General features: G+C 35.9%; 3 protein-coding genes across 5 annotated transcripts; all 3 read left to right on the plus strand.

Annotated features, from left to right (window-relative positions):
• Nucleotides 1-582: 582 nt before the first annotated feature.
• Nucleotides 583-9212, plus strand: LOC107737242 (X-linked retinitis pigmentosa GTPase regulator-like). The gene is made up of 13 exons (XM_016548708.1): nucleotides 583-662; nucleotides 1034-1159; nucleotides 1254-1346; nucleotides 1796-1858; nucleotides 2827-2985; nucleotides 3114-3263; nucleotides 3645-3803; nucleotides 3891-4033; nucleotides 4587-4835; nucleotides 5020-5167; nucleotides 5785-5882; nucleotides 6356-6415; nucleotides 6675-9212. The coding sequence occupies exons 1-13, from the start codon at nucleotides 632-634 to the stop codon at nucleotides 9210-9212; spliced, it is 4017 nt and encodes a 1338-aa protein (XP_016404194.1). The 5' UTR covers nucleotides 583-631.
• LOC107737213 (nucleolar protein 12-like) lies at nucleotides 6675-12025 on the plus strand. 3 transcript variants are annotated; one of them, XM_016548661.1, is made up of 5 exons: nucleotides 6675-6702; nucleotides 10346-10564; nucleotides 10694-10742; nucleotides 11213-11310; nucleotides 11457-12025. In XM_016548661.1, the coding sequence occupies exons 2-5, from the start codon at nucleotides 10361-10363 to the stop codon at nucleotides 11631-11633; spliced, it is 528 nt and encodes a 175-aa protein (XP_016404147.1). In that variant the 5' UTR covers nucleotides 6675-6702; nucleotides 10346-10360; the 3' UTR covers nucleotides 11634-12025. The 3 variants fall into 3 exon arrangements, with proteins under 3 accessions (XP_016404147.1, XP_016404146.1, XP_016404145.1); XM_016548660.1 differs by lacking the exon at nucleotides 6675-6702 and adding an exon at nucleotides 9894-10097; XM_016548659.1 differs by lacking the exon at nucleotides 6675-6702 and having other exon boundaries at nucleotides 10104-10564.
• A 323-nt stretch (nucleotides 12026-12348) lies between these two features.
• LOC107737214 (dynein light chain Tctex-type 3-like) lies at nucleotides 12349-13628 on the plus strand. Its single transcript, XM_016548662.1, has 4 exons — nucleotides 12349-12477; nucleotides 12950-12991; nucleotides 13215-13338; nucleotides 13501-13628. The coding sequence occupies exons 1-4, from the start codon at nucleotides 12451-12453 to the stop codon at nucleotides 13599-13601; spliced, it is 294 nt and encodes a 97-aa protein (XP_016404148.1). The 5' UTR covers nucleotides 12349-12450; the 3' UTR covers nucleotides 13602-13628.
• The last annotated feature ends 259 nt before the right edge of the window (nucleotides 13629-13887 follow it).

Below are 13887 nucleotides of genomic sequence, written 5' to 3' on the forward strand. Positions count from 1 at the left end.
CAACATCCAAAAAAGTTTCACAGGATTATGAACGTACCTAAAAGTGATGCACGGGATGGTGCCCCCCTGTGAGTTGGTGCCCTACGCAAACTGCGTACTCTGTGTATAGGGAGCGGCGGTACTGGGTGCAGGACAAAAATAAGATGAATACAAACAAAACAAAAAATTGTCCTCACATTGATAAGACTGCTCCCAAGGAATTTATTAATACAACGTTTCGAACCATTTTTTTAAATTTTGTTTGTATTTAGTGTAATGTCTTGCAAATTATGGTGTTGCGTAAAATTAGATTTATTTTATCTTTTTGAATGACTACTACTTATTATTATTACTATTATAATTATTATTATAATTATTATTATTATACATTTTTAATTATATAAAATATACAGATACAGAAAATTGTGCTGTTGATAGATATTATATATACGAATAAACTTCACACATGAATCAATTAATTATCGTCTAACGTTTGGCAAATTCAAGTAACCAGTTGGAGAAGCTCATGAGCAGCACGTGACACTTCAAGGCGGAAGAACATGTAAAGCGGAAGGTTTCTGTCATATTACAAACTTCTTGGTCACACTTCCTAGAGCCCTGCCTGCTCAAATAAGCTGATTAGTCGGGGGAGATGGCCGGAGAGACAGATGATGAGATCCCTGGTAAATATTATGTGGTGCATTAGTGATCAGTGTAAACTGTTCTGTGCTTTTTAGTTGCGACACGTGTGTTTCTTTAACTCTAATGGCTGTTTATGATTAGCCTACAAGCTATATAACGGTGCTACACAGTGAAGGCGAATCATATGTAATACTGATTTAACGTTAAACATGTCTTAACTGCTTTTATGCCCTGCGAATACTATATTTATCAGGGTTTATAAGTGTAAATTGCTGCTTGTGTTTTGTTTTTATTCATTGAGCACTGTCTCGCTCTTTCATTGACGCCTGTGGCTACCTGTCGCCAAATGTGTATAAATGACGAGATTAAATCTGTCTGTCTGCATTTTTATATTGTTCCATTTTTGTTTTAGAATCCGGAGCGGTCTTCACTTTTGGAAAGAGTAAATTCGCAGATAATGCCCCCAGTAAATTCTGGTTAAAAAATGATGTACCTTTGAGAATTTCCTGTGGAGATGAGCACACAGCACTGGTGACAGGTATGATTTATGATTTTAGTGGTGGATATTGGTAAATACAGTCTTATTTCATCATTTTGAGCATTCATCCTGTCGCTATTCCTATTGTGTTCAGAAAATGGGAAGCTGTTTATGTTTGGCAGCAATAACTGGGGACAGCTGGGCCTCGGAACAAAGACCACTGTGAATAAACCCACTTGTGTGAAAGGTACGACTCTATGCCGGACAGACTGTCAGTCAAAGAGAGAGCAGTATAGAGTGTTTTCTGTGATCCACAGCTGATAAATCACTTACACAAACACATTTCCAATGCTGTCACTCACATTTAGCTGTTTGGGTATGATATATGTCAAATAATAATGATGAGTGATTTTGAATCATTCAGCAATAATATATTGGTTGACATACAAAATTACATGTTGGTAAATAGCTGTAAGAAAAGGCTATCTTTTCAAAGCTGTTGGTTGTCTTAATCCCAATCTGGAGTGGTCCATAATCTGCATTAATCTTAAATACAGAGAAGAGTAAAATTTTTCATAATTTTAACAAATTAGTTTGATGAAATATTTTTTTTGTCAGGTTGTATAAATGTTTAGCTAGACTAAATTGTATTTAACATGTTTCTGACATGCTGTGACAATATTTGTTTTCTTAAAGCCCTAAAATCAGAGAGGGTGAAGCTTGCAGCTTGTGGAAGAACTCACACACTTGTTTATACATGTAAGTTTATTCAAACATGACAGAATAGTTGCTTTATGCTTTTGAGTCTAGTACATTTTTAAACGTTGTAATGTGTTTTCTACAGTAATTTGTTACTTCTACCTTCTCTGTTGTCTTAATTATTTACATATTCTTATTTATTTACTTATTCCATTAGTTGAGCCATAAATGGACTCACCAAACCAAGGCAAACCACTGAAATAAACAGAGCAGTGTTTTGAAAGGGCCACAGGACAACACAGGGAAACTCTCTGGGAATTTGCAAGAGGGTTTTAAGAATTTTTTTAACATTGAAAAAATTACACACATTACCTTTTAAAAAGAAAAAAAAAAAGTACTTTTAGAATTATTTTTAAAATATTTGAGCATACTGTTTGTTGGTTTATTTGATTATATCTCAATATTTTCACAGGCCCAAAAAAGTAGTTTTAAATGTACACTACCATTTAAAAGTTTAATTTTTTTACTTGAAAATTTATATTGTGATATATTATTACAATATAAAATAACTGTTTTCTATTGTAATATATTTATTCCTGCGATGGCATGTTGAATTTTCAGTAGCTCAGTTACTTCATTGTCACATGATCCTTCAGAAATCATTCTAATATGTTGATTTAGTGCTAAAGAAACATTTATTATTATTATTATTATTATTATTATTATCAGTGTTGAACACATTTATGCTGCTTATTTTTTTTGTGGAAACCACGATACATTTTTGACAATGATTTGATGAATAGAAAGTTCAAAACAATGGCATTTATTTGCAATAGTAATCTTTTGTAACATTATGAATGTTTTACAGTCACTTTCAATTTTTAATGCATCCTTGCTGAATAAATTTTTTAATTTCTTTCAAAAAAACTTTTACGACACCAAATTGTTCTTTTTTTTTAGACTGCTATATTAGTTAACTACTTGCAACATTATCCTCAACTAAAATAGACGTTTTCTTCACCGAGCAGCCCGTGGTAACCTGTATGCCTCTGGAGGGAATAATGAAGGACAGCTCGGCCTCGGTGACTGTGATGACAGAACTTCTTTCCACCTGGTGGACTTCTTCAGCAAACATGAACCAGTCAAAATGCTCGCTGCTGGTTCCAATACCTCTGCTGCTCTGACGCGTAAGAGTTCTGTTCCGTCTGACTTACAGCAACAGTGTCTATTGCCAAAACATATGGTGCTAATATTACATACATAACATGCAACAGCAAATATTAACAGTAATGTAACAATATCTCTGTCATCTCAGAGGATGGCAGGCTCTATATGTGGGGCGATAACTCAGAGGGACAGATTGGATTGGGGAAAGAGAGTAATGCACTGAATCCTCGGGAGGTTTCTGTGGGGAAACGAGTGTCCTGGGTGTCCTGTGGATATTATCATTCTGCCTTTGTTACTGGTATGTATGCCATTGCTAAATAAATGCACTAACTTTATGCTCAACATTCACATGTTGTATTTAACCTTGAATAGTTTATTTAAATACGATAAATTATAGAATTAAATATTTTGAAATTGTATGTTTAAACAGTATATTTATCATATACTATAATTAATTTATATAATATAAATAAAAAATATATAATATAATAACATTTTCATGTAAGTTTAATTAGTTTTAAAATGTTATCTCTTATTTTATTGAACTATAATATATATAGTAATATATATATGATCCATACAGCTCAGTATGGCAGCATTGAATTCATAAAATGTTCATTATTTGACCTTCTATGAAGGCTGGCTTGTTGCTAGGTGATGCTTGTTTTATTTGTTGCAGTGGATGGGGCCTTGTACACATTTGGAGAGAAAGACAGTGGGAAGCTGGGCTTGTCCACAGAGAAGCTGGCCAGTCATAAAGTGCCTCAACAGGTGACCGGCATCTCTGATAAGGTGGTACAGGTATCCTGTGGAGGAGGGCACACCGTGGCGTTTACAGGTAGGAGAACATATTTTGCTTTGTTATCTTGTTCCACTGTCTTTCCTCATTGAGAAGAATGAATGTTATGCATGTCTGGTACTGCAGAGCACGAGGTGTATTCGTTTGGCCTGGGTCAGTTTGGACAGCTCGGCCACGGCACTTTCATATTTGAGTCACGTTTACCCAGAGTGGTTGAGCATTTCAGGAGGGGCAGAGTTAAGCATGTGGAGTGTGGAGAGAACCATACAGTGTTTTTTGAACCTTAAAACGCATAAACACATTTCATTACACCAAATACACAAAATAATGTTCTTTTTAGCAACATCATATGACCCCTTTAAGAATTGAATACTTTTATTCAGCAAGGACACATTAAATTGATGAAACATTACAGTAAAGTCATATGATGTTACTAACGCTTTCTGTTTTTAAGTGAATGCTGTTCTTTTGAACTTTCTTTTCTTCAAAAAATACTGTAAAAATATATAACAGTTTCTGCAAAAATATTAAGCAGTACAACTGTTTTTAACACTGATAATAATAAGAAATGTTATGTGAAAAATCGGTAATGCCATCATAGGAATAAATTACGTTTTAATATATTTAAAAATAGAAAATAGTTATTTTAATTTGTAATAATATTTTACAGTATTACCATTTTTTTAATGCATTTTTATCAAATAAATGCAGCCTTGGTGAACATAAGAGACCTATTTCAAAAACATAAAAAAAAAAAATCGCACTGTCTCCAAACTTTTTAATGTTAATGTAGATGTGTTGTGACATATGGATTAATATAAGCCACAAAACTCCTATTTTGATTTCATGGCATCTGCAAACAGTGTGTGTGTTTTTCAGGTTACTTGTGGTGGGTGTCACATGCTTGTGTTGGCAAAACCTAGGCCCGAAGGGTCTGAGGATTTGATCTTAGAGGAGGATGACGTCACGGAAGACTACTTTGAGAAGTCCTATACTGAATTACTGGGGGACACACACAGTCAGACCACCCTGAACAGCAGTCTCTCGGCTCGGGTCAGACGCAGAGAACGGGTGGGTAAATCTGGATGGGTCAAAATTAGTGCAACCGATTATCAGTTGGACTAGTTGCAGTGTATTTCAAGATGAATAATAAGTCTTTGTGGTAATGTTTAATATAATATAATATAATGTTACCTAAACAGTCATATAAATGAGTTAATTATGGAATCATAAATGAGTTGCTTTTCCTCTGCAGGAGCGTTCACCAGATCAGTTTGGACAGATGTTTAGAACACTTCCAGCCCTGGGCGGAAATCAGCTGAGTGCATCTTTATCTGTTCCCAGCCAGATCCATCACTCCCATAGGAAACAACCAGGAAAGATCCCTCACAACAGCCTCAAAAGTAACAGCCTTAAAAAAATCTGTATTTAACGGCATATCTGTGGTTTCAAATAACAGGAAAACAAGTTCTTTATTCACAAATGCAATTGTCACTTTTAAAAATATATTATTTATTCAAAATGCACAAATTTATATTAATTTACACTACTGTTTATTAGTTTGGAGTCAGTATGATTTTTTTATTCAGCATTCACCAGGACACATTAAATTTATAAAAAGTCACAGAAAAAACTTGTTGTTACAAAAGATTTCTATTTAAAATAAATGCTGTTCTTTTGAACTTTCTATTCAAAGTATCCAAAAATGTATCACAGTTTTCACAAAAATATTAAGCAGCCCAACTGTTTTTAACATTGATAATAATAAGATATGTTTCTTGAGCACCAAACCAGCATATTAAAATGGATAAGCCTGGCGTAATGGCTGCTGAAAATTTGAAAAATGCTATTTAAAATTGTAACAATATTTCACAATGTTACTGTTTTTACTATACATTTAATTAAAGAAATGCAGACTACATTCAACAACAATTAAAAAAAACTACTGACCCTAAACGTTTGAATAGTAGTGTATACTGCTGAATCTTGCTCAGGTTTTTATGTCTTCTCTCTCAATTAGTTCCTGGAAGGAGAGAGAAGTCTCTCGATGACCGAAGCAGTGTGAAGGATAGCGAGAGTTTAAAAGACCTCGGAGAAACCACTGACTTATTAAACCTGGTAGGAGAAGCATACCATCACTTATTAAAGAGGCACGCATGCTTTTATAATATATATATATATATAGAAAATACGTAGAGTTAGACATTTCATGATTTGGTTTATTGTCATTTTTTAATGAGAAATCACGGCCAGTTTTAAACATAAGATAAAAAAGTGTGGCACAGTAACACAGTGTTCACAACCGGAAGTCCATTTTGACAGGGTCATGGGAAAAAAAGGGGGAAAGCAATGCTAAATGCAAATTCAACTAAGTGTGTAATCATGAATAATTAGGATAGAAAAACAATAAATTTTTAAAAGGAAGAAGTAAATGATGCAGACTACATTACATAAAGATTTCATTTAGTTTGGGTTTTGGGTTGCCATTTGATGTAAAATCTGGGTTGTGTAGAAAAAAAAAAACGTTTAGAACCACTGATATAAAAGACATAAAGCTTTCAAGTCTAAAGCAAAACTTTCTTTGATTTCAGACTCACATAATGAAGATGGACCCTAGCGATAAGACCCTCACATTGTCTCCTATGGAGAAGGTAAGAGCTCACCTGGGTTGTTGTTCAAGAAATTTAGATGGTCAAACAGAGGTTGAGGAGCAAAAAAAAAAATGTTTTATTTCATGGGCTGCACTCTTTTAGATCTCTGCTTACGTTTTCTCTCTTTTTGCTTCATTGACTCATTCTTCTCATTTGCTTTGCAGCTTTAAAGCTCATTCTGCTCTCATTCAGCCTGCTCTGCATGGTCATTCGTTTCTCTAACACTTTCCCTCTTTTTATCCTCTGCTTCCTGGGATAGAAGAAAGTTAAGGTTGTGAAAGAGCACGGTAAGGAGAAGGGGAAGCCAAGAGATGACCCTGCCCTTTATAGAAAGAGGGCAGAGCTTTTAGCTCGCAAAGCTCTTCCGACTGAGTTACTTAGAAGCTCAAGTGGTAGCTTAGTAGTCGGGGACAGTCTTGGGTCAGGGACCCCCCACAAGAGCCCTAAGAGACATGGTCAGGATAAGGAAAATGTACTTATTGCTTTGGAGGACAGAAGGCCTGCACATCACCAAGCTGCTAGAAGTAATATCAGAATGGGGACGGACATAAGCAGAGCTGGATCCAAATCCTTCCAGCCCAAACACAAACAGCTGATAAAGTCAAGGGATAGAGTCACAGGGAAAGACGCTGGGAATAAAGTACAGATGCTTGAGAAGGAACATTCAAAGGTAGAGGCTGAAAGCAAGAAGGTTGCTCACAAATCAAAAGGAAGTACCAAATCAAAACCAAACCAAGAAGGTAAAACAAAACCCAAAGATAGTCCATTGGAAGTCAGTAGCCAGTCTCAAAAGGTTGTGGGGAAAGAAAAAGAAGTAAAAATGAAACCCATAATTGTTGTTGAGCAATATCTTGAACAGACCATGCATAAGGACCAAGAGCCAACAGGTAAGAGGATCTCAAAAGAGATTTTACCAAAAGCTCAGAGGCTGAAAGCTGAAATGAATGCTGCTAAGACAGAAAAAAAAAGTTTTGTCCCACAGAGCAAAAGGTCAGATTCAAAAAAAGACTCAAAAAGTAAAAAGACAACACAAGAGGTCTCCACTACTTCACTTTCCTCTTGCCAAGAAGACATTTCTACAAAAAAGACTAAGAAATCAAAAGCAGAACAAAGCCAATTGCTAGTAGAGGACACAAAAAAGGGCCCTACCATTGTCTCAGAAGCTGCCTTCAAATCAGAATCAGTGTCAGAATCTGAGCAAATGAAGGAAAATCCTCTCACCAAGGTGACATCTTTTCTCCAAGATGTGGGAATGGAAAGTCCTGCTCGTTTACTTGGAGAAACAGCAGTCAGTCAGTTCCTTTCCCAGTCCACACTCCAAAAGATGCCAAAACCTCCTTCAAAACAGATAACTCTATCTGATGTTTCGTCCCTGAGTGAATCTTTTGAGGTTTCAGGACAAGAGAAGACAAGAGAGGCCAAGAGGACAGCCGTCACCATCAACGTTAAGGCAGAACCAGAAACTTCAGATGGGAACTTGGAAAGGACCAGCTCTGAGTCCAAAACCGATGTTCATTCTGTGGTGGGAACATATAGAAGAAGTGAGGAGGAAGGAGAAGAGGAATCAGATGAGGAGGAAGAGGGGGAAAGCGAGGGATTGGTGAACAGGAGGGATGAGAGTGAGGAAGTGGATGACCAAGAAGAGGAAAGTGAAAGCAAGAGCCTAGCAAATGATTATGAGGTTGATGATGATACAACGATTAAAGCTTCTAGTGAGGATGAGGAAAGTGAAGAAGAGGAGGAGAAAAGTAAAAGTGAGGCAACTGAGGACGTAGCGAGTGAGGCTGAGGAAGCGGAAAGTCATGGAATAGAAGATGAGGAAGAAGAAACAAGTGAGATAAGTAGAAAAAGTGAGGAAGAGAGTGGAGAAAATGAGGATGAAAGTAAAACAAGTGAAGAGGAGGAGAGTGGAGAAGATGAGGATGAAAGTAAAACAAGTGAAGAGGAGGAGAGTGGAGAAGAATCAGAGGGAAAGATAGAGAGCAGAAGTGACAGATCAGAGGAAGAGTCAGATGAAGAAGAAGAGGATGAGGAGTCAGAGGAGGAAGAAAGTGAAGTGGAAGGTGACACTGAGGCAGAGGAGGATGAAGACGGTGAAAAGACTAGCAAAGAAGAGGAGGAAGATTCAGAAAAGCAGGAGAGTGAGACCGAAGATGATGAAGATGAAGAGGAGAGTGAAAGTGAAGCAGAGGAGGAGGAAAGTGAGGAAGATAAAGAGGAGAATGAGGAAAGTGAGGAAGATAAAGAAGAGAATGAGGAAAGTGAGGAAGATAAAGAGGAGAATGAGGAAAGTGAGGAAGATAAAGAGGAGAATGAGGAAAGTGAGGAAGATAAAGAGGAGAGCGAGGGAGATAAAGAGGATGAGGAGGAAGGTGAAAGTGGCGAAGATGAAGCAATGAGTGAGAATGATGAAGAAGAAGAAGAGAATGAAAACGAACAGGACAGTAAAGACAAAGAGGAAGAAGATGAAGAAGAGGAAGAGTCTGAAGAAAGAGAAGAGACAGAAGAAGCAGAGGATGAGGAGGGGGAAGAGGAAGACAATCAAGAAGAAGGGGAAGAGGGCAAAGAGGAGGAAGAGGAACAAGAAGAGGAGGAAAAAAAGGCCAAAAGAAAACTTGAAAAAGCCTCCGAATCCATCAAACCAAAGTCAAGTGTGAAAACATCAAAACAGCCGTCAAAAGCCAAACGGGCTCGAGCGCAAGACGATCAGTCAGATGATGAGTCCCATGAGTCTAAGCAGTTTTGGGATGATGTTCTACCTCAGTACCTCAATCTAAATCTCTCTGCTCTTCCCTGAGATTATAAGCTTGCCGTTTCATACTTGCCTTTTATGTTCTTTCTTGCTGTTTCCTTTTTTGATGTTTATTTTACATTTCTTTTTTTTATTTCACCATTATTATTCTTGCAATTTCACTCATGGCAATCTTACCTAATGTATTGCTTCACATTTTTTATTTTTTATTTTACAAAATGATGTTTTAATAAGTACTTGTACGCCCATGCAGTAGTGAAGACCTCATCATGTGCCTTGGACAGCCATGTTCGTTTACTAACAAATGTGCTTGATTTGCCAGTGACCTTGAATCAACCCTATCAATGACTTTAAATTCTTAAAAATGCAAATTTATTACCAATTTTGTATTTTTAAGAATTTAAAGATGCAGTTAAGTCAGATGCCTAACCACATTAAAATGTAAAATAAAATGGCAGCTCATAATCTTTATGACTGGAAGAAAATAATTGGAAAAATACAGGTAAATTGAGCCCAAAGTTAGTCATTAAATATCATTTAGTTAAACATTTTTGTTTTGTTCTGTTTTTTTTTTTTTACATATAATAACCAATAAAACTTTTCATTTAATTCAACTATTTGCATCCATTTTTAAATTAATACCTATGTGTTGTTTTTTATTTTCATAAGCACAGATTATCCAGGGACTTTATAAAGACAGAATTCTGTATGCATTAAATGAAGAAAAATACATACTACATGACTGTTTAGTGAAAGCTATCGTGCAGTACCTGAGAATTTCATGCAGTACCAGAACATTTCAGAATATGATATATGTACAAAGCAAATTTTCATTTGAATTGTAAATATGCAAATAAAGAAAGCCATATGACATATCGCCAATTTGCAAAGCCGTTGCAATCACAGTACTGAAAATCCTTCATTGGACAGGTGAGGCTGTCCTCATTTTACACTGTCTCTGTAGAGCTATTCCTCCTAAATAGATCCCTAGTCCATGTACCTACTTACTTGTGTGTGTTTATACATGTAGTTTGTTAGTTAGTTTTAATTTTACAAAGACTACTCAACTCACACGAACCCTCTCCTGCCATTCTAGTGCATTTAGCCCTCTTTTCGTGTTTCACAGTCACTGATTGTGTCATTTTTTTACTTTTTGCATGGCCACCATCCATCTCCAGCTCCGGACAGATGAGATGAATGGAAAAGTAGAAGGAGAAGATGATGAGGAGGAAGAATGTTTAGATGATGAGGAAGAAGAGGAGGAAGACGAAGAAGATGAGGAAGAGCATCCAGAGGAAGAAGAGGGTGAAAAGTGTGATGAGAAGGAAGATATTCTAGATGAGAAGAGAAAAGAGACGGAGAAGCAGGAGCAAAGCATTACAGAGTCAGACGTACAGGTGCCCTGAAGCCTTTCATTCATACCATTTAGACTAATTTAGTATGAACATAATGATTTAGCATCACGTCAGTAAACAACTGCAGTATTGATGTGATTCGTTTGTGATGATAGTTTCTTACTCCTACAGAAAAAGCAGATTATAAGAGAAGAATCTGTTCCAGATGGACCAAAGAAAGGTTAGTGTTTTTGCTTTTCAGCATCCTTTTATTTTTCTATTCCCATAGTCCCCAAGAAAACCAGAGTTTTGTGGCTTTTAGTCTGTTTGTTAGCTTTGAGGGCATCTACAGTATATACGAAATTTTATTTTCTCCATGGAATAAAAATATAAAAAATAGGTAATTGTGACTTTTTTTCTCACAATTGAGACTTTTTTCCCTCAGAATTCTAAGTTGAAATCTCAAAATTCTTCGTTTTTTTCTAGATACATTTCTGAGAAAAAAGTCAGAATTGTTAAATGTGAACTGAGACAAAAAGTGACGATTGCTAGTTTATAATTCAAAGTTGCAAGAAGAAGAGAAAATTGTGCGATAAAACACGCAATGACCTTTATATATTATATATATCTTCTAAGAATATAAATGTAATGCAAATTGATTATAAGCAGCTTTTTCTATATTTCTCTTTTTTGTTGTTGTAAATTCTGAAGATTCTGATCCTGCTACCCTTATAAAAGAGGAAACACAGTCAGAGATGAATGGAGTTACAGAAGACAAGCCAAAGACTCTTACTGGCTCCAGGAACAGGGTATTTAACCACTCAAACCTTTTAATCTTTATAATAAACACCAGTAAGCACCTACAACCGTGCATAACACCCTAGCAACCGTCATAGCAGCCAGCTAATATTAACGTTGCCCATTGTTTGACCTCTTTCCTACCTGGCTTTTTCAGCTTTTTCTTTTCAAGAGATCTTCCACCAAAGGCAATCAGGCAGAGATGTCCACATCAGGCAAACCAGCAGCTGACGGCCCCCCTCAAATCTCAGAGAGTTCTAGCAGTGCAATGCAGATCGGAGGCCAGACCACAGCATCCAGTCGATCACGTTCAGCCACTTGCAATCTGCTTTGACACTTTTCAGCTGGGTTGAAGTTATCTTCTGACTTGGGACCATAACAAAAACTGCTGGAATTAGCAGAATCAGCAGTTTAACAAAGCATCATCCTGTTGGTGTTGGTGGTGTTAATGGTACTGTGCCTTGTGCTGCAAAGCAGACCACAGAAAATAACTTAGCTTAAACAAAACTGAGTTTGGGAGATTAATTTAAGTATAGCTGTGAGCCATAATGGTTTTGTTTTGGTACTACATTGTATAATGTTTCCCCTTTGTACTGTATGTTTGCAGTGTCTAATTTGTATAACTTTTTTTATCAAATACATTCTCAAAGTCATTACTTGGGAGTAAATTTACCAATATGTGCTGTATATCTAGAAACAAAAACAATTATATATGTATGTATGTTTTTATATCTATTTATTTAAATTTGAATAAGCACCTGTGCACTTTATATATTAAAAATCTTGTATTGTTTCGGGGTAAAGTGATAATTTTTTGTCAATGGCATTTTTGTAAGAATCATCTCACAACCCTTGTATTTGACATGATACAAGTAAACAACTCAAAATTTGCATTTTCTTTCTTTTTTCTTTCAGATAGATAGATAGATACAATTCTATCTGTGTAGATAGATTACTTTTGTAGTTTAAATGAAAAAGAAACGGATCACAAACTTTAAATCTGTAGTGATGGTGATTGGGAGGAGCGCCACTAGGCGGCAGCACTCAATTGTCATTTTGTTGCTAACATCAGCCTTTAGTTGTCAGTGAGAGAAGAGCTAGTCATCTGAACTGAGTTTGTTGTCCAGATTTTTGGTTTTCAAGCTAAAAAGATGGAGGAGTTTCATTCTGGAGATGAAGTAGGTGTTATATAAGGCATGACATGGTGTAACCGGTTATTATCTGTCTAACTCTTTTCAAAACTAAACCGTAGACTGGCATTCAATGCTAGCTTGCTAACTGCTTCATCAGGACAGAAACATAATACTTCGTCATCCACAAACCTACATATTTTCACGTCTTTACATATTTTACACATATATAGATGACTAAAGTTCATTGTGACTTATGTTTTACATTATTGTGTTGTACGTTTTCATGTAAAATGATTCAGGGTGTGGCCAAATCATTACGTAAACTTGAATTATAAAGCAAACTGAATTGAGTATCAACATTTTATTTATTTAAAAGTATTTAGAGATTTTTTTTGCTGACTTGCATGTCTAAAATGTACATTTTGATCAGTAAATCTAATGGATGCGGGTGTTGCATTATTAAACCCATCTGACAGCTGGTTCATTTCTTTTCATCTTTCAAAAACTTTCATTTCAGGTGTCTTTCAGCCCAGACGAAGCAAGTAATGTTGTGAAGGAGGTAATATTCACTATAAAACCAAGCACACGCTTATAAAAACATTAAAAAAACCCTATAAGGTCTATGGTGTGTCTCGCTGAATGAATTGCTTTGTTGTTAGTCTCATGTCTAACTCATGCCTGCAGGACTAATGCTAGCCTATTTATTTGAGTGCAAGTCTGCTCCATTAACTCTCTCTCTCTCTGTGTGTGTGTGTGTGTGTGTGTTTGTGTTTATCGGTCAGTGCATTGAGGGTATTATTGGAGGCGTGGACTACAGCCAGAACAAAGTCAACCAGTGGACAGCCAGCATAGTCGAACACACTCTCACTCAGTTAGTCAAACAGGGGAAACCGTTCAAGTACATTGGTATGAGCTTTTCCATTTGAGTTCTTATTGTATGCAAATATCTCATAGGTTAAACATCAGATAATGTATTTATAAGACAAAATGTATACATCATATTTGCACAAGGCTGAAAGATATTATGCAAAGTGCTGTTGTTGATTATATATTATGTATCAATTTCAGTCAACTGTGCTGTGATGCAGAAAAGCGGCGCAGGTCTTCACACAGCCAACTCTTGTTACTGGGACACTACCACTGATGGTAAAGCTTTTAGTTCTATATAACTGCTTTGTGTTTTCATAGTTTTAGCTCAGCCACATTGGTCTTCTAACTTAATTGATATTTGTCTGACAAATAAAGTTTAAATAGATGCATTGCATATTAGTTTTATGTAGAAAATGCATTATGTTGCTTCTATTTGTTTTCTATTTCTATTAGTTATTTTTAAATGTCATTTAATTTGTAAGTATTCAAATATTTTTATTGAAATTTGTATTAAATGTTATTACATTTTTATTTTTAAAACATTTTGCTTAATTTTTTATCATTTTGATTCAGTTTTTTTTTTTT

Source organism: Sinocyclocheilus rhinocerous, unplaced genomic scaffold, assembly GCF_001515625.1.
Source record: "Sinocyclocheilus rhinocerous isolate Xijiao unplaced genomic scaffold, SAMN03320098_v1.1 scaffold1275, whole genome shotgun sequence".
Classification (NCBI taxonomy): domain Eukaryota; kingdom Metazoa; phylum Chordata; class Actinopteri; order Cypriniformes; family Cyprinidae; genus Sinocyclocheilus; species Sinocyclocheilus rhinocerous.